The sequence below is a fragment of the Durio zibethinus genome, chromosome 2, assembly GCF_047325235.1.
Source record: "Durio zibethinus cultivar Kanyao isolate XHJ-2024 chromosome 2, ASM4732523v1, whole genome shotgun sequence".
In the NCBI taxonomy this organism is placed as follows: Eukaryota; Viridiplantae; Streptophyta; class Magnoliopsida; order Malvales; family Malvaceae; genus Durio; species Durio zibethinus.
In genome coordinates, this window is record NC_143163.1 from 32,126,509 (window position 1) to 32,147,386 (window position 20,878).

The window sequence follows — 20,878 nt, forward strand, 5'->3', positions numbered from 1 at the left end:
AAGTTGTAAATTAATTTGATCACTTTATCATATCGATCATATTATTTTTTAATATATATTTAATGGTTGAGATTTGTATAGTAAATAAATATTTAGATTTTTTTAATTAATTTAAATTTTGATATGCATGATTTATATAAATAAAAAATAAATTAAAATATTTAAATTAAATAAATATAAATTATATAAAAAATTATGAAAAAGGTGTAAAACTACACCAATGTAAATCAATCCCTCTCCGTTAATTATAAATATAACTTAAAAAGTATTAATCAATAATAATATTAAAACACTATTTAGCATTTTTTAAAATAATTATAATCAATATTAAAAACTTAAAATTAAAAATTTTAAAAAAAAATTTGCCAAAAGCATCAAATAAAGTTCCAAAGGCAATACACAAAACTACAATATGATAAAATTATTACCAGAAAAACATTACTGGTATTTAAGAAAGGAAAATCCAGTTGGGATCAAATCAATGATGAAATTACTCCTCACCAATTTTTTTAACAAGTGGCTCTATAAACACCTCATATTTTTTACTACATTCAGCTTTTATTTTTAATTTTTTATATAAAATTATTTAATTATCTTTTTCATATTAATTTTAAAGTTTTCAAATATACATTTTTTTATAAATTTTAATTATACAATTTTAGATTTGTAAATCTAGAAACTCTTAAAAGTTATTGTGAATTTGTAAATTCGAAATTTAAAAATAAAAAGAGTGTGAAGAGAAAAGAAAAAAGATAATGAAATAATTTTATTTAAAAATAATTTTGAAAAAAATTTGTGAAAAGTAAAAAGATGTGTGAATAGAATTTTTTTTTATTTCCACAAAAATACTCTTATTTATTATTATAGTGATGCTGTTTGACTTCGTAACTACCACTCTAGAAGAGAAATAAAAGTCTGAGTTATAGAAATTGAGGCTTAAAAGAAAAAGAGTTTAGAGAAAAAGAATTTGAGAGAATTTAGAAGATAGGAAAAGAATGAAATTTTTAGGGGAATCTCATATGTATTATTTTCACAGCCTCCACTGTTCATATAAAGCCTATGGAATCCTTTACAAGAGCTCAACTGTTAGCTCGTAATACCCTGTGACCGACTTTGTTGACCATAACAGAATATAACAGAATTAGTCAACTAACTGCCTTGCTAATTAACTACTAACTTAGCTCTTGCTTTTGCTCGTAACAATACCCTACCCTCAAAAGAATCCTTGTCTTCAAGGATTGAAGGAATGAAATTTGAGTTGTAACTCCAATAAGGTTTCAGAAATAGTGTCTTCAGGAAAAGAGTTACTCCATTGAACCAGCACTTTTTTTATAGCTTGCCCTTTCTTCTTAGTCTTCCTGCGATCGAAAATAGTCACTGGTTCTTTAGCAAGCACTCCCTCAGCATTCACTAAAAGAAGGTGACAGTAGACAAGCACATTACCTCCATGTTTCTTTAATTGCGTAACATGAAACACAGGGTGAATCTTAACCTCAATTGGCAAGTCCAACTTGTAAGCAAGGCCACCGACCTTCTCCACCACCTTATAAGGCCTAAAATATCTAACTACTAACTTGGGACAAGAGCAAGCAACAACTGACCACTGCCTATAGGGTTGAAATTTGACATAAACCCAGTCATGAATTTCCAACTGTTTATTAGACCTATGTTTATCAGCCTGTTGTTTCATCCGATTCCGAGCCCTATCCAAATAAAATGTCAAAGTTTGATAGTAGCCTCCTTGGCTTGCAAACTTCTATCAACCACCTCAACTTTGGAACCACTAGGCAAATTGAGTCTATGTGTTGGAGCCGGTTGCCCATAAACCAATTCATAAGGAATGTGTTGAATAGATGAGTGGAAACCAATATTATACCACCATTCTGCTAAAGAAATACACCTAGACCACTACTCAGGAGACTCCCCTATCATGCACGGTAAGTAACAGTAAGTAAGTTTCCAAACATCGATTGACCACCTTCATATGACAATGGTTTGAGGATGATAGGCGGTGGACAACTACAACTCAATACCAAGTTGCTTGAACAACTCCTTCCAAAATAGACTAGTGAAAATCTTATCCCGATCAGTGACGATTAAATCTGGCACACTATAGAGCTTGTACACATTGTCTTGGTATGCTCGGCCAACAATAAGTGTAGTAAAAGGATGTGCCAACAGTATAAAGTGAGCATACTTACTGAGTCGATCAATCACCACCATAATCATGTTTTTTCCGAATGATTTAGGAAGACCTTCAATAAAGTCCATAAAAACAGTAGACCAAATTCTATTAGGAATAGACAGTGGTTATAGCAATCCCGGTTAAACACTATTATCATGCTTGTTCAGCTGACGAACAGAACACTTCTTGACAAATTGTCTAACTGCCTTTTTCATGCCTTTCCAGTACACAAAACTAGAAATTCTCTTCATTGTAACTGTTACTCTAGAATGGCCTCCCTCTACTGAGCTGTGAAAATACTTCAACAAGTTTGTCCTCAACCTCGAATCATTTCCCACCATTAACTTACCCTTCCTCTTCTACTGACCTGCTTGCCATGAATATTTTGGAAAGGGATTAGGAGTGTTTTTTATTTTATGCAACAAATCAATAAGATCAGAATCCTTAAGCCATGAGTCACGAATTCTGGACAGCAAATCTGTGCTCACCAAAGACATAGCACAAAGGTTGGCAACAAGAACTCTGGATAAACCATCAGCAACCCCATTAGACGAACCCTTCCTGAAAATTAACTTATAGTCAAATCCCATCATCTTCATCACCCAGTATTGCTGAGCCGAAGTATTAGTTTTTTGATACAGTAGAAACTTAAGGCTCTCATGATCAGTTTTAATCTGAAAGCATCTCCCAATCAAATAGGCACTCCATTTTTTAACAGCCACTAGTATGGCTAACATCTCTTTTTCATACACCCACAATGTGAGATGTTTAGGGGAAAGGGCCTCGCTAAAATAAGGAATAGGTCTTCCTTGCTAACTTAAAACAGCCCCAATACCACAACTGGATGTATCAGATTCAACCAAAAAGGTAGAGTTGAAATCTGGCAAGGCGAATACAGGTACGGATATCATAGCTTGCTTTAATTTCTCAAATGCCACTTGAGCTAATTCTGGCCAATGAAAATTATTCTTCTTCAAAAGATCAGTGAGAGATTTTCAATCTTACCGTAAGCCCTTATGAACCTACGATAATAACCAGTTAATCCCCAAAACCCCCTTAACTCCATAGTGTTTTAAAGAACTAGCCACTACAAGACACATTCAATATTTTTTCCATCCATTTCCATTCCCTTGTTGCTAATTATATGGCCCAAATATTCAATCTTTGAGGCCCCAAAATCGCACTTGGATAGCTTAATATACAACTGGTGTAAAAGCAACACTTCAAACACTTGTCGTAAATGATGCAAATGATTCACCTAACTGGAAGAATAAACCAAAATATCATCAGAAAAAAAAAAAACCAAGATCAGTCTCCTAAGAAATGGCTGAAATATGCTGCTCATGAGACTCTGAAAAGTGGAAGGGGCGTTTGTAAATGATGGTTTATCCCAAAATCTTTTTATTTAGGGTCTCAAGAGGTGTACCCTGAAATCCGGCATAATATCAGAAGTAGTCTGGGTTTCTGGGATAATTATAACTGCATCTCTTGGTTTATAGTGCTCTCTTTTTCTACTTTGCTACTCTATGATTCTAAGTTTGTTTTGAGTGCTCAAATTGATTTTTTTTCCTTTATAAATGAGCGTGCTGCCACCATGGCTCTGGGGCACTCACACCTGGAATCTTGTGAGATAATGTTTAGTGAACTCACATCTTTTGTTGAGGAGGTTTCTTCTGAAACAGAGGGAAAACCAAAGTGGAAGGTATGCATATTGTCTACTTGCATCCAATACATCTTTAATTTATTTGGTTCTTGTCATGGAGGGCAGTTGTTATTTTGACCTCTTTCAGAAGATTTTACCTAGAATATTCTTTTCCTTGTTTGGTTTTTTATTTTGAGTGATGCTATCCTAAGGCAATGTTCTACGTAGCTTGGGCTGAAATCTGTTAACATCCTAATGATAAATAAGAGACTAATTCTTGTTTTGCGAATAGTTGGATTGATTCCAAAGTTTTGTACTCGTCCCTTTGTATATAAGAGTCAAAAACAGACGCGCTGTGAGGATTTTCCATGTTGCCAATATTTATCGCACTGTTGCTGAGAACATCTGGCTGGGATTCTTGGGCCGAAAGCCTGTATTCTATCGCCATTATCTGAGGTTTATTGAAGACAACTAAACAGATTGCACCAGCATCCGCTGATAGCCTTCAAGAAACACAACCACTCCACTATGCACTTGCTTCTGTTTTAAGATCTGTGGCCCCTGAATTTGTGGATTCAAAATCAGAGCGATTTGATCTTCTTCTATCCTGGTGCGATGACTGAGGAAGTTCATGGGAACAGGATGGTCTTAGTGACCATGGACGTGAAGTTGAACTATATAAGACTTCACAACACGGGTCAAAAGATTCCGTGGACAAATTTTCGTTTGACAAAGACTTGAGTGAACAAATCGAGGCAATCCAGTGGGCCTCTATGGCTTCTATGGGCTTCGCTTTTATATGGGCCTTGTTTTGATGACAATGCAAGAAAAATGAGTGGCAGGGTTATATTTTGGATTAATCGTTTGTTCAATAAGCCTGCACCCAAGGCCCCATATGGTTCCTTACCGGTTGACTCGAGCTCCATCTCACTCCAAATAGACAGGAGAAGGGCGTGGAGCCGCAAGACGTAATAGGCATAAAGGTGGCCATTATCGTGCAGCCTTAGCAAAATTAGCTTTAAAAAATTTTCTTCTTATGAATTTGGATATGTTTCCTGCTTGCATCGAACAGGTATGTCACTTTATATTGGCACTTTTTTTCCTTGGCAAATCTATACTTTTAATTTTATTAATGTACGTTGCATGGTTCTTTCTTCTGGTTGCATCACTTGGCGCTTCAAGCTGTTCTCTTTTTTTCCTTCGCTTTACCTTATTTTTTTTTTTTTTTGCTTTTATAATTTTTTTAATTATATTCTCAGATTTTTTTTTTAATTCCAGATTTTTTTATAATTTTGTAAATATATTTTTGGATTTAAATTTTTGTAAGGCAGTACTCACTTTATCAAATTTTTTTCTATTTATCAATTTTTTCTCATTTAAAAATATATCCATTAGATAAATTTTATTCTTATACAGAACTTAACTCAGATGTCACGTGACGCTTCAATTTTTTTATTTTTTAAAATTTGTTAACTTTTATTGCTTTTTTATTGTTTTTTATTTTTTAGTTTTTTTCAAAAAAATTTTAATAAATATTTTTAAAAATTTTAAATTTCTTTTTTTATGCTACTTATTTGATTTCAAAGGTATTCCACATTTTTTCTATTTTTTATATATTTAATAAATATTTTAAATATATATTTTTTTGTGTTACCGATTGATATTAAGAATATATTATGTATCAAATGATTTTTTTATCTTTTATCTTTTTTATTTTTTTAATATTCAATAAATATTTTTAATTTTTTAAAATTTTTGTAATTGAGACTACTTGATATTATTGATTTTTTTTTTATATTTGATAATTTTTAAAAAAGATATTATGAAAGTCATCAAATCGAGATTTGGTTTTCGTTTTTTGGTCTTTTTTTATTTTTTATTTTTTAAATCCATGCTATAAATATATGTTTTGTTATTAATTTAATTTTATGTTTATATATATATATATATATATATTATAAATAAGATTATTGTTTAATATCTTATTTTAATAAATTAATGTGCTATTCTCATTTGATTTCTTTTTTTTTTGTCATATTTTTTTGCTTACACTTTAAATCTTGCATGCATACAGAGATTTTATAGGATGTCACGTGGCATTTCAATGCTTTTTCCTTTTTTCATTTATTTTTTTAATATTTAATCAATATTTTGTATATTTTAAGATTTTTATGTGTAAGAATCATTTTATATTATTAATTAAAAATGTATAATTCATTTTTTTTATGTATTAGGTTTATATTCAATGGTTTCGATTATTCTGGCTCAAATAGATTCTTTTTTCAATTGAAATTGGATTGAGATATTTTTTTGAAAATAGGTAAAAACCGAATACAAGTTTAAGATGCTTCATCCCTTTCACGCATATATAAATATATGTTTTATTATTTTTATTTTTATTTTATATTTATATATTTGTAATATGTTAATAAAATCATTATTTAATATTGTAATTTAAGTAATTCACATTATATTCATATTTGACTTCCTTTTCTTTTTTTTTTTCTTTCCACCATTTTCTTTTTTTTTTTCAAGTTTTTAAATTTTTTTTACTAAATAAATTTTGTAAAAGAAAGGCAACAAATGTAAAGATGACAAATAATTCATATTTCATAGATATTTATTTGTCTTAATCCAATATATGCAAATTTTTTGAAAAATTCGAGAAAGACTTGAATTTTTTTTTTTAAATTAGAATCAAGTCAGGACAAATTTATGATATTACGTCTTACTTCAAGCATATATATAATATTATATTTTTAAAATATTTATTTAATTATATATATGTATTATATTTATAAATTTATTATTTATTTTTTAATTTAATAAAAAATTATATTTGTATATAATTAATATATAACCCATCTATCTATTTTATAAATTTTACTATTTTTTATTTTTATTTGATCTTCATTCAAGGTGTTCATGTCACATCTTTTGTTTCTTTTATTTCTTTCCAACCTTTCAATTTTTTGGATTTTTTATTTTTTTAATCTAAATAAATTTTTTGAAAAGAAACAATAAAATTGTTCACATAATACTTTAATTTGATTTTATTCTTTCACTTTTTTATATTTTTTTAATTAGATAAATTTTACAACAAAATAATTCGACGGATATGAAGGACGAAATAATTTACATCCTATGTATTTTGATCTGACCTGATCTGATAGCATTGTAATTTTTTTAGTTTATTTTTTATTAAATAAATTTTGTAAAAAATTAAGGTGAATAGAGGTATCCATGGAGAACCATCATTTGTTTATTTCCTTTCGTTCTTTTTTTTTTTAATTTTAATAAATTTAAAAAAAATAAACCGATTATTAAAAATAACAAAATAATTAGTATACAATAATTAGTATCCCATCGGTGTGAGTGTTTTCATAAAAAAATTGATATCGAGTCAAGTTTGATCAATTTTTAATTTAAAAAAGTGAAGACAGATCAAAATTAAATTTAAAATATTTTATCTCAACTCACCTCCATGGTATATATAAATATATATATTTTATTATATATTTAATTTTATATTTATATATATTATATTAATAAATTTATTATTTTATATCTTAATTTAAGATATTAATATTTTAAATTTAATTTGGATATTCACATGATGTCCCGATACTCTCTTTTCCTTTTTTTTTTTTTTATCTTTGTTTATTTCTCTTTTTTTCTATTTATTGTTGCTTTCTTTTATTTCTATTTTTAATTAATAAAACTATTATTTAATATATTAATATTTAATTTCAATTAAGATGTCATGTTGTCTCTTTTCCCTTTTTCTCTTTATTTTTATTTTTTTCCTTTTTGTCTTTTTTTTTATACTTTTTTAAATTAAATTAATTTTTATTAAAAGAGAGGCCAATGAACTGTACACGTGGTGCTCTTATTTAATTTTTTTTACATTTTTTTATTTTTTGAAGTAGATAAATTTTATAATAAAAGATACTAATTAATAGAGATATCAAAATATTTATTTTAATCCATCTTGATTTGATAGAAGTGAATTTTTTTTTTTTAAATAGAGATCAAATTGTTATAGGTCAAATTTTTATTAGAGAAAAAAATTTGCGGCGGAAGTGTATTTAAGATATTTTATCTCAATCCATTTGAAGGTATATATAAAAATGTATATTTTATTATTAATTTTATTATATATTATATTAACAAAATTATTATTTGATATTTTAATTTTAAATTTTAAATTTTAAATTCAATTGAGGTGTTTATGTGGCATACCCTATAAACTTTCTTTTTTTATTAATATTTTTTATCATTTTTGTCCTTTTCACTTTTTTGTTTTTAATTTTTTAATGAGATAAAATTTGTAAGAAAAAAAAATCAATTGAAATATTTACATGTCACCTCATTTGATTTTTTGACTTCTTGCATTTTTTTTTAATTAAATAAATTTTATAATAAAAATATCAATAAATAAAGATAATAAAACTAAAAATTTTGACCCACGCGGGTATCGTCCTATTAACATTTAAAGCTTCTAATTAGTGGTATTTAGATGATCACTATGCCAGGTTTACAACTGTTCTAAGCAATAAAAATTGAAGTAGGAAGTTGATAAGATTTTGTCCTTCAATAATTATCTTAAATAAAAGTTTTAAAATATTTCTTTCCTATTGCTGCAACTTTCCATGTTCTGTGGTGTACTCAAAATTTGGGCTTCTTGTCTTGTACATTCTCTTAAAGTAGTTTTGTGGAATTCTGCATCATTCTTTTTTAACATTAGACCTATTTATCGTATTTAATCATTTCACTTTTTGAGGAACTAATTAACATTATGATTTTCAGTGCTATTACTCTGACCCTGCTGTAGCTGATGGTTACTTCAGCGTACTGGCTGAGGTCTACATGCGACAAGAGACACCGTAATGTGAAATTCAGAGGCTCTTGAGCCTAATCCTCTACAAGGTAGTGGACCCATCAAGACAAATCCGTGATGATGCTCTTCAGATGCTTGAGACACTCACTGTCCGTGAATGTGCTGAATATGGCACTGAAGGCTCAGGTAGCTATCGAGCTGCTGTTGTTGGTAATGTCCCTGATTCCTACCAACAGTTTTAGTGCAAGCTCTCATGCAAATTAGCCGAAGAAATCCTGAGTTGAGCCAGCTCCTCTGTGAAGGATCATGCAGAGACAACTTGATGCTGTTGATATAATTGCTCAGCATCAGGAGTTAACATGTATGGCTCCATGTATTGAAAACCTGAATTTTTGGAAACTAAAGGACCCAGGTTGGAGTGACAGATTATTAAAAAGTCTTTATTATGTGACATGGAGGCATGGAGATCAGTTTCATGATGAAATCGAGAAACTTTGGAGCACAATTGCCAGCAAGCCCCGGAACATTAGTCCAGTTTTAGATTTCTTGATTACAAGAGGAATTGAGGATTGTGATTCTAATGCATCTGCTGAAATAAGTGGTGCTTTTGCCACATATGTGTCTAGCATGTACATGTCTACAACGTACAATTGATCACCTAGTTGACCAGCTGTCGCAGCAGATGCTGGAAGATAGCATTGAATCATTTGGGCTAGGTGCAAATGTCACGGGTCGAGACTTAAGCTTCGAACCCGCGCGGCTCCGGGACCCGGGCATTCACCCTTCCGGCGTCCCAGATCAGCCTTCTCGCCACGGTTCACACCCTTGTGAGGTATTGTCCGCTCTGGCCCCCTTGGCCTCACGGTTTTGTCCTACAAAAGGCGCCTCACAAGGCGGAGATGGTGTGAACCCTTTTATACCCCAGGGACCTTCCTATTATGTTCGATGTGGGATTCAGGACTCCCCCTTAGGTCCGTGACATTCTCCCGCACCCAACCTCGTGACGCCCTCGTCACGGAGGCCGGCCACCCTGCCTACCTCCCTCGAGGCGCTCGGCGTGGATCGAACGGTTTAGGGCTGGCTCTGATACCACTTGTCACGGGTCGAGACTTAAGCTCCGAACCCGCGCGGCTCCGGGACCCGGGCATTCACCCTTCCGGCATCCCAGATCAGCCTTCCGCCACGGTTCACACCCTTGTGAGGTATTGTCCGCTCTGGCCCCCTTGGCCTCACGGTTTTGTCCTACAAAAGGCGCCTCACAAGGCGGAGATGTTGTGAACCCTTTTATACCCCAGGGACCTTCCTATTATGTTCGATGTGGGATTCAGGACTCCCCCTTAGGTCCGTGACACAAACAGGGCTGATGCCAATGGAAATTATATATTGGAATTCTCTCAGTTGCCTCAGCGGCCCAGATTGCATCTGTTGCGGACAGCCAGCCACATATGTCACCATTACTTGTCGGGGTTCACTCGATGGTCCGTTGAGAAATACCGGTGGAAGCCTGAGTTGGCGTACAGCTGGTGTGACAGGAAGAAGTGCCTCTGGCCCACTAAGTCCCATGCCACCAGAAATAAACATTGTTCCAGTAACTGCAGGCAGGTCAGGTCAGCTTCTTCCAGCATTGGTAAACATGCCAAGGCCTTTAATGGTGGTTCGAAGTTCAACAGGAAGTTTACGGAGCCGCCATGTTTCCCGGGAGTGGATACTACCTGATTGACACTCTAAATTCCAGTGAAGATATCTTACATTCTGGGGTTGGTATGCATGGTGTCAATGCTAAAGAACTTTAGTCAGCTTTGCAAGGGCACCAGCAGCACTCACTTACTCATGCAGATTTAGCGTTGATTCTACTTGCAGAAATTGCGTATGAGAATGATGAAGACTTACCTCTGCTTTTTCTTGTCACGTTTGTTTCAAAGGATAGCTCTGAGGATTGTACTGGAGCACTGTCAGCATTTGCTTGTTAGTCTACTATACTCACTTGCTGGTCGGCACTTGGAGCTGTATGAGGTTGAGAGCAGTGATGGAAAGAACAAGCAAAAGGTTGTCAGTCTGATCAAGAATGTTCAGTCAAAGCGAGGGAGCATGATGTGGGAGAATGAGGACCCCACAGTTACAAGGACCGAGCTTCCTAGTGCTGCACTTCTGTCTGCCCTTGTTCAGAGTATGGTTGATGCAATCCTCTTCCAAAGTGATCTTCGTGAGACTTGGGGTGTTGGGCCACTCAAATGGGCTGTGGAGTGCACATCAAGACACTTTGCTTGCCGCTCCCACCGGATCTATCGTGCATTGCAGCCTAGTGTTACAATTGACACGTGTTTTACTCCTTCGTTGCCTACATAGATGCTTGGGAAATCCAATAACTCCTTTTATGGGTTTCATCATGGAAATTTTGCTGACAAGAAATGGTTGAGAACATGGAGCCAGAAAAGGTGACACTATACCCACAACTCTTTTGGGGTTGTGTGGCGACGCACACAGATTTCATTCATGTCTACTGCCAGGTTCTTGAGCTTTTCTCACGTGTGATTGACCATTTATCATTCAGGGACAGAACAATTGAAAATGTCCTCCTTTCCAGCATGCCTCGAGATGAGCTCAATAACGTTGATATTGGGGACTTTCGGTGGATGGAATCTAGAAGCTATGACTTGCCAGCAACCAGTGGCAATCTGCCAGCATTTGAAGGAATGCAGCCTCTTGTACTTAAGGGACTGATGTCCACTGTTAGTCATGGTGAAGCGATCCAGGTCCTGTCTCGTATCAAAGTGCACTCATGTGACAATTTTTGGGGATTCTGAAACTAGAGTACTTATGCACATTACAGGATTGCTTCCCTGGCTTTGCTTGCAGCCCAGCAAAGATCCATTGGCGGGCCCAGCTTCACCACTCCAACATCAGTTCAATTTGGTGTCGAGCTGAATCATTGGACGAGTTATCTACCGTGTTTATGGCTCACTCCAGAGGTGAGATCAAAAGCATTGATAATCTACTGCCCTGTGTCTCACCGTTGTTATGCAATGAATGGTTCCCTAATCACTCAGCTCTGGCTTTTGGACACTTGCTACGGCTACTGGAGAGAGGTCCAGTTGAGTATCAACGTGTTATATTGCTCATGCTTAAGGCATTGCTGTAGCACTCTCCCATGGATTCGGCTCAAAGCCCACACACGTATGCCATTGTATCCCAGCTAGCGGAGATCACTTTGTGTTGGCAGGCACTAAGTGTATTAGAAGCTCTTTTGCAGAGTTGTAGTTCATTGACTGGTTCACACCCACATGAATCTGGGTCATTGGAAAATGGGACAGATGAGGAGATTTTAGCTCCTCAGACGTCATTTAAGGCTCGAAGTGGGCCACTACAGTATGGTTTGGGATCAGGTTTCGGGGTAGGTTCAACATCAGCTGCACAAGCAGTTTCCACCGAACCAGGAATGACACCTAGAGAGGTGGCTTTGCAAAACACTCGATTGATCCTTGGGCGGGTGCTCGACGCCTTGGGGAGAAGGGAATATAGAAGGCTGGCGCCTTTTGTGACCACAATAGGAAACCCTTGACCTGCAGGGTTGCACTACAATTTTACCCTTTTTTCTTTTGATAGTAATAATCATACTTTTTGATCAAGCACTTGGAAAACTTGGAACCTGGCTCTGCAAATAGATATCAAAATTCTGTAAATGTAGTTAGTGTTGTAATATTTTAGGAAGTGTAAACATTCCAGGTCCCTTGAAGTCCATGCCTTGTATCAACTGATTTTGGTAATTGTACAATTCCTTCTAGTTCTTTTTGTTGATTTATGCCTGGCCTGGCTCATTGCAGTCGACAATACCGTATTTGAGACTAACTTGTACACATTGCTATAATCCGACAGTTGTCACTATGACATGAGCAAAGATTTCTTGCTCTCAAAGTTGCCTGATATCAACGTCTTTGATAATAGATGCAACTCAACACTCGGTGGATCGCAGTGAGACTTGAAAGTCCTATTAATTGAGATGTGCAGTTCAGTCAGCTTCAAAGAGAACGAAGCTCATCAGCTGGGGAAACTTGAAATTGGTTCTAAAGTAAGCCTGTGAATGAGATTTAAGGGCTTCTAATTCAGTTTTTGTTCCATGATTCAAAATTCAAAACTAAAGATAGGGCATGCAAAGATTTTTCCATGGTTCAAGAAAGGGCTGATGACAATGAGAAGTCGGCTTCAGCTTCCGGCTCTAATTTCTCTCTCCTTGCTATTTCTTTCCGATGATTTGATCGCCAATCTCATTTCCGTTTATCTCTAGCTATTACATTTTGTCAATTTACACTTCAATTGAGAATGAAAATAAGGAGCATTTATCAATAGAGCTTAGAATCTGCTATGCATTCTTTCCGAGTGAAAACGGTGGTTCAATAATACGAAAATATAATTATTGTAAAATTGAATTCAAAATTTAGTTTGATTAGTTTATATAATTTTTTATAAAATGACATCTAAAAATTTTAAAATATAAATCTCAATATTTATAATTTTTTTTATTTTTAAATTGTGATCAAACATAAAAAGACAGAAATTAAGTAAATGGGATCAAATAGTAATTTTAAAAAGAAAAAGGGTGTCAAGAGTGTAATTTTGGTGCGCTCAAGCACCATAGCATAAGGGCATGAAAATTTTTGGGAGGATTGTGACCCTTACTTGCTCCGGACTTCGTCCCTGGCCGGGACTTCATTTATATTAAAAAAAGTCATAAAAATTTCAGTAATTATAACCTTCATATCTTTTTCTTTCTTACAGTCTTCTTTTCATATTAGTTTTGGATAAAAATTTTTGTTTTTAACGAAATTAAAATTAAAATTCATTGAAGTATTATTCAAAATATATGATTAATTATTATGATAATAAAAAAATAACTCAATAAAAAAGTGGACGAAATTTAGTTTATGATAAAATTTGAACTTGAATTGGTGGGGGTTTTATATATATATATATATATATATATATATATATATATTTATATATTTATATAACAAGAGATGTTGGATGAATCTCTAAGACCTGGTGTACGCAATTTTCCTTGAAAAAAGGAAGCATGTACAGCTTGACCAAGACCCAAAAAGTTACAACCATTACTCGTAGTACTAATACTAATCTCTTGTTAGGTCAAATCTATCTGATCTATTCTACCTACTGACCAGCTGAGAGCTGATGGTATGGTTTTATTTATCGGATAAATGTTGATTAATATAAGACTAATACCAACCAATCAACGAGCTGAAGCTGATCGGATGCTTCGTTAATGGTATTAAATATTACTCCAGCAGATAACTCTAATTGACTTGCAGAGTTGCTGCGTGGTTTGAGTCGATTATTTTATTTTCTGAAATATATTCGTTGGGGCCTGTTGAATTCCGACATTTGATTAAAATAATTTAATTAATTGCTGGAGTTAGGTTAGAAAGATTCACATTTAATTTGTATAATATTATTAGTTATAATTCAAAAATTTTATGATTTTATTTTATAAAAAATATATCACAAGTTTAAATTTAAAATTTGATTATATATTATTATAAATTTTTAGAATCTTTTAATATAAAATTGAGATATTATAAATTTTTTTTTTAAAGTTTGATCTTTCATCAAATCTAACATAAAACATAAAAAATTCATTGAATAACATTAAATGTTAAGTAAATTCAATATAAAACATAAGATACTAAACGTTACGGATTCATAGATGTTGATGGTAATCGAGGTATATACTTAAATTTAAAATTAATATATGTAAATGATGATCGAGATAAATATTCGCATCAAAAGATAACATATGTCGAATCCAATATAAAACACACAAATCTATTGAATTATATCAAATGTTAAGTAAGCTCAATGCAAAACATTATACAAATCATAAAGTTACACTAAATATTAAGATTCTAAAAGTATATATTTTAAAAGTGATTTTTATTGTGTAGTATTTAGCTCTTATTTAAATGATAATTATTTTGATATCATTTATAAAAATTTATATTTAACTTATGAGATATTATCCGTGTTAATTTAAAAATTTATTAATTTTATCTTACAAAAAATATTTTATAAATTTAAATTTAAATTTTTACTTACATATCATAATAAATTTTTAAAATCTTTTAATGTAAAATTAAAATACCACGTAAGCTTACTTCATGACCTTTTCCAATAATAATTAAATTGTATGTCTAGGATAATTTTTATTGTTCCCCTTCCATTGATTACCGCATCGTTTTATTTTTCTAATATTGATCGATTATGTATTTGTCATTTTGTTTCAACTTTCAATCCAAGTTAGATTTGAAATAATGTTAAATATTACAATTGTTATACTACTTAGTACATTTTATTATTTAATTGTTCAAACATGTCACGTGATAATATTGAACATTTCTTATTTATTTAGTTACTCAAAATTATTAAATCTATCTTCAATCACGGTAGATCCATCGGACTTGTTAATAAATTTTGTACTTCAAAGTAACAAAGTTTTGAGATGTGATTTGGATGACTTTTAATATCCTTTAAAAAGAATTAATTCACTAAAATTGGATCAAAAGACACCAATTTGTAAATCTATCAAATTATTTCAGCTTAAGAAAGAAATTGGGTTTTCAAAGTTTTTTTTTTTTTTTTTTTTTAAGTTATAAAGCAAGACACTCAAAACATAAAAAACATGAAATGGGAAAATGCTTTAAAGAGTAACTTATAGTTAAATAAAAAAAAAATCAATTAGATTTGAAATAAATAACCAACAAAGAAAATTTATTAAATCCTAGCTCCCTCCTTTTGATTGTGATGAACTTAAACAAAATTAATTAAATTTGATTAAAAAAAAAGTAAATTGTGGAATGCTTGAAAATTTTGAAGACTTACTAATCTTAATATCTAGAGGTTGATTGCAACGAAAATGCCTCCAGAGAATTTGAACAAAAATTTATCAAACTTAAAAGGAGATAGAAAAAAGCTTTAACAAGATTCAAAATGAGTTCGATTATCTAGGACTGAAGTAATTACACTGCTAGGCTAAATTTGTTATGTTGGGAGTGTGTGTAGTTGTGTGCTTTGAGCTGCTGGCGGTCTCCGACTTTTCCGACAATTGATTCCAAAATTTTTTTGCAACTTCTTTCACCACCAAAGGTTGCTTCAATAATTTCTTGCTGAGTTTTAGGAATCCAATTGCTATCTATTTTTTTCTTCATACCAATTCTGCCACGTGTATTCATATCATTGGCCAAAATAAACTTAATTCGGTTGATTTGGATTAATCCTCCTGTAAATCCTCTTAACACATTTTTTAGTTGCTAATTAATTTGGATGAAAATTATCACATGTCTATCCGTGATCCATCCACTTAAAGATCACTGACCCATTAAATAAAAATATCAATTTGCGAATCTTAACATAGGCAGACCATATATTTTTACTTAATATCCACATCACCTTTTATGCCAAATTATTCTCATTTCCAGTATGTCTCTTTTTCATTGACCCATATATTTTGTTGTAAACAATAACTAAACAGTTGTATTAGTATAATATGCAAGATGAACAAAGCGTAAAGTTAAGGTGATTCTTTTTTTTTTTTTGGGGGTGCGGACTGAAATTATTGTTTTAAATATTCATACAAGAGAATTTTTTGCTTTTAATTTTTAGCATTTTATTTTCTAAATTCACTTTATGCTTTCTACTTTGTAAAGCAAAATGAGTAGGTCAAAAAAAAAAAAAAACTTAAAATGAACAAAAAAAAAATTAAAATGAATAAACAATAAAGAAAAAGCCTATAAAATTTTCTGCCCATATTTCACATGTTTATTCCCTCTTTTTTTATTCACTTTTGCATTATCTGATTTGTTTATTCTTATTTATTCTTTCCTTAATCGCAACGTTTATAAGATTAATTTATTTATTTTGTTAAAAAATCAACTTATATAAAAAAGTTTTAATTTTTTTAATTTTTAATTTTCATAAATTTAAAAGATAAAATTAAAGTTTTTTGTTTATATCTTTTATTTTTAAATCTATTAAAAGTAATAATTAAAAATACAAATTTTTTTTATTTTTTACTGTAATAAATTCTTAAAAAAATATGTTGAAAGAAAAGAATATCGGAAGACAAAAAAACGCGGGCTAGACAGCAGTGAACGGGAAACGTCGAAGACTCAGAAGCTCCACGTTCATTACAAAACCATGACGCTACGTTCTTTGATGCCATTGGTCCACGTGGCAAAGACGATTTGGTTGTCGGCCTTGCCTCTCTCTAGTTTGTCAAGAAAAAATGGAAAATTTCGAAAGTGTCCAAAAGTAATTTGCTATTCCTCCTCCTTATGCTATTATAAGTCACTTAAGTCTTAACTCCTTCACTACACTTATCATCCAAAAAAACGAAACAAACAGAATCAGTTCCTTCTTAACTTAAAAAAAAAAAAAAACCCTTGGCAGTTTCAACCATGGCAGAGGTTGAAATCAACGTTGTTGAAACGATCAACGGTGATTGCCACGAATTTAAGTCACTTCTGTCTTCTTCAGACAGAGATTTCCTCGTACGCAACAACGGTGATCAGGTAATTAACTCCCGCAAAAAAATCTTTCTTGTGTGATATTTTCTTCTTGTTATTTTTATCAATGTTTGATCAAAAGGGTTTTCTCTTTTTCTCTGTTATTTTTATGAAGTAAAGAGGGTGTTGAGTTTAGTTTTTTTTTTTTTTTTTTAAACTTAGTTCTTCTGAAGTTTTAGTCTTTTAGAAGGGAAAGCTGGATGATTACTAGTTTTTTTATAATGAAAATTTGTTTCTTCATCTATTTTAAGATTAGAAACAGTCAACTAGGATGTCTTCTGAACTGGGTTTGGAGCATTGGATTGCCAGCCTCATTCAAACTGAATTGAGTAGTTAATAGGGTGAAAATGATTAAGCCAGTTGTTTTATTTTTCAATTAAAAAATGTCTCTAAACATTTATTTCAATCTGCTTTTTCAACGACTGTGTCTGATGACCGATAATAATAGTATGACATTAAATGACATATATAATTTTGATGTTAGTTTAAGATATATGAAGTTCACAGTTTGTTGGATATTCCATATAATTAATTGAGATTTGGGTAATTGTCACTGTTAGAAGGGTTTTATTTTCTTATTAATTTTCTGTTTGGTGATTATTTTCAGGATTTAAGCCTGAAATTTCCATTTTACAGGTTAAAATCGAGAGCTTGAAGGGGAAGAAGCTTGGATTGTATTTCTCAGCATCATGGTGTGGTCCGTGTCAACGATTCACCCCTAAGTTAGTGGAGGTGTACTCTGAACTCTCTCCAAAAGGTGATTTTGAGATCATTTTTGTCTCAGGAGATGAAGATGCAGAACTATTCAATGGTTACTTCTCTAAGATGCCATGGCTTGCAATCCCTTTTTCTGATTCAGAGACACGTAGCCGCTTGGACAAGTTGTTCAAGGTGATGGGAATACCTCATCTTGTGCTCTTGGATGAAAATGGTAAAGTCATAACTGATGAGGGAGTTGAGATCATTCAAGAGTATGGAGAGGAAGGGTACCCTTTCACCCCTGAAAAAATCCAAGAATTAAAAGATTTAGAAAAAAAGGCCAAGTCGGAACAGTCCATAAAAACTATCTTTGTTTCCCGTTCACGTGACTTTGTAGTTACATCTGATGGAAACAAGGTAACTATGATGACTGTGTTGATTGCTAAAATGGTATTGTAGTTTTCTTGCTTTTCTGAATGGATTTGAATATATCATTATATCCTAATCTATACTTTGTTCTTAATTTGTAAACTAGGTGCCTGTGTCTGAACTTGAGGGAAAGATTGTAGCACTATATTTCTTAGAGTCTTCAGACGAGGAATCTGCTGATTTTACTCCAAAACTTGCTGAAGTTTATAAGAAACTGAAAGAAAAGGGGGAGAATTTTGAGATTGTTGTGGTATCTCTTGATGATGAAGAGGAATCTTTCAAGGAAAGCTTTGTGGCACCTTGGTTGGCATTGCCCTTCAAAGACCAGAGCTGTGAGAAATTAATTAGGTACTTTGAGCTCTCGACCCTTCCAACTGTTGTTATTATTGGCCCTGATGGCAAAACTCTCCACTCTAATGCTGCCGAAGCAATTGAAGAACATGGGATTCAGGCCTATCCCTTCACACCAGAAAAATTTGCAGAGCTTGCAGAAATAGAGAAAGCAAAAGAGGAAGCACAAACTCTGGAATCAATTCTGATTTCTGGGGATTTGGATTTTGTCATTGGGAAGGATGATGCTAAGGTATGATTGTTAGGTTCCTTTGATGCTGTTAATTCTTCAATATCCTTTAAAGCTTAAATTATGTTTCGGAACATTAATTTAAGCCTTTCATTCTCCACATGAGTATAAGCGATGGTTAGCAGCAATGCTGCTACTCAACTCAGCCCCCTTATTTCTGATGAGTAATGAATTTATCTACTATTTCAGGTCCAGGTGACCGACTTGGTGAGGAAGACCATTCTCTTGTACTTCTCAGCACATTGGTGCCCACCATGCCGTGCCTTCACGCCAAAACTTGTTGAAGTATACAAGAAGATCAAGGTGAAGGATGAAGCATTTGAAGTGGTTTTTATTTCTAGTGATAGTGATCAAGCCTCCTTTGAGGAATATTATTCAGGAATGCCCTGGCTGGCACTTCCTTTTGGTGATGCTAGGAAGCCATTGTTGAGTCGCAAATTCAAGGTCCAAGGCATCCCCATGCTTATAGCCATTGGACCAACTGGAAAAACTGTTACAAAAGAGACCAGGGATCTGATCATGGACCATGGGGCCGATGCCTATCCTTTCACTGAGGAGCGTTTGAAGGAGATTGAAGCACAGTATGAGGAGATGGCAAAGGGGTGGCCTGAGAAACTGAAACATGAACTGCACGAGGAGCATGAGCTCGTGCTCACTCGTCTTCATTATTTCAAGTGTGATGGATGCAATGAAGAAGGACAAGCGTGGTCATTTTTGTGTGAAGAATGTGACTTCACTCTCCATCCGAAGTGTGCCCTGAAAGAAGATAAAGAAACCAAAGCTGATGAAATGGAAGAAGGAAATCCAAAAGAAGGTTGGATCTGTAAAGGGGAGGTCTGTACTAGAATTTGATGGATTTTGTCCTTGGGGGTTTGGTGGTGCTGTTCTCTATATTTCACGTTTGTTTTCAAATGTAGCAGCCGCAGTGGTACTTATGCTTTGTTTCTTATTGGGCTTGGAGATACCCTGGTATCTGTCCAATTGTTCATGCTGATGCAGCCATAATCATATCTTTGCTATGAAATAAAAAAACTTTGAAAATCTGTCTCCAATAGCAATGTTCAAGACATTGTTAAAAGTTATCAAAATTGACTTAATTAAAAGTTATCAAAATTGACTTAAATTTTGAATAAACGGTAAAATTGATTATAACAATAAAAGTTATTATAATTGTAATTAAAAAAATTAATAAAAAATTTATATTCAATAAATTTTATTAAAGTTGATATTTAAATTCAGTAATGAAATTCAAATTTAACCATAAAAGATGTATTTGTGAATTTGAATTTAATGGCACCTTCAGTTGCTGTCCGCGATTGTGCCCGACTATATTGCACGGTGAAATTCATGCGTTTAGATTTCCCTGAGAAGTAAAAATAAATCCAATTGGCCACTGGCCATTTTTAGTGCAGTAGCTCACCAAGCAATTTATTATTATTATTTTTTATCCTTTAGTTTTTAGTATAAATACAAACATATTCTTAAACTTTATTTATTTATTTAAAATTTTGTAAATAATTTTTTAATTTAATATAAAAAAATTATTAGATATAATAATATTTTTAATTATTTTATTAAAATAATTTTTAATTATTTATTAATTTTATAAATATTAATAATTTAAATTTATTATTATATATAATTTTAATTTAATATCTTTAATTTTTTAATATAATTTATTTAATTATTATCATTATTTTTATTATTAATTTTAATTTTATCGTTATAATATATTTTTATTTTTATCGATCAATCTTACTGTTTATTTAAATAAATTATTAATTTTGATTTCCTATTAATTGAATGATGGATTTATCGGTGTTAATCAGGGCCTTCGAACCAGACAACTCCCAAAGTTTAGGGTGGAATACTTTTATTATATATATTTACTCAGTGCCATTGAATTAAAAGAAAATATGGTTATAAATGATAT

At 32.3% G+C, this 20,878-nt stretch overlaps 2 protein-coding genes and 1 pseudogene across 4 annotated transcripts; 2 read left to right on the top strand and 1 right to left on the bottom strand.

Moving 5' to 3' along the window:
* Window positions 1-1,231: 1,231 nt before the first annotated feature.
* Window positions 1,232-1,690, bottom strand: LOC149520134 (uncharacterized). Its single transcript, XM_089753267.1, has one exon. The coding sequence runs from the start codon at window positions 1,688-1,690 to the stop codon at window positions 1,232-1,234; it is 459 nt and encodes a 152-aa protein (XP_089609393.1).
* A 2,089-nt stretch (window positions 1,691-3,779) lies between these two features.
* On the top strand, window positions 3,780-12,596 carry LOC111317668 (uncharacterized; annotated as a pseudogene).
* Window positions 12,597-16,980: 4,384 nt separating this feature from the next.
* Window positions 16,981-19,986, top strand: LOC111317872 (putative nucleoredoxin 1). 3 transcript variants are annotated; one of them, XM_022920370.2, is made up of 4 exons: window positions 16,981-17,243; window positions 17,874-18,353; window positions 18,472-18,948; window positions 19,135-19,986. In XM_022920370.2, the coding sequence occupies exons 1-4, from the start codon at window positions 17,130-17,132 to the stop codon at window positions 19,795-19,797; spliced, it is 1,734 nt and encodes a 577-aa protein (XP_022776105.1). In that variant the 5' UTR covers window positions 16,981-17,129; the 3' UTR covers window positions 19,798-19,986. The 3 variants fall into 3 exon arrangements, with proteins under 3 accessions (XP_022776105.1, XP_089607907.1, XP_089607912.1); XM_089751781.1 differs by having other exon boundaries at window positions 17,030-17,243; window positions 17,874-18,386; XM_089751786.1 differs by having other exon boundaries at window positions 17,045-17,243; window positions 17,845-18,353.
* Window positions 19,987-20,878: the final 892 nt, after the last annotated feature.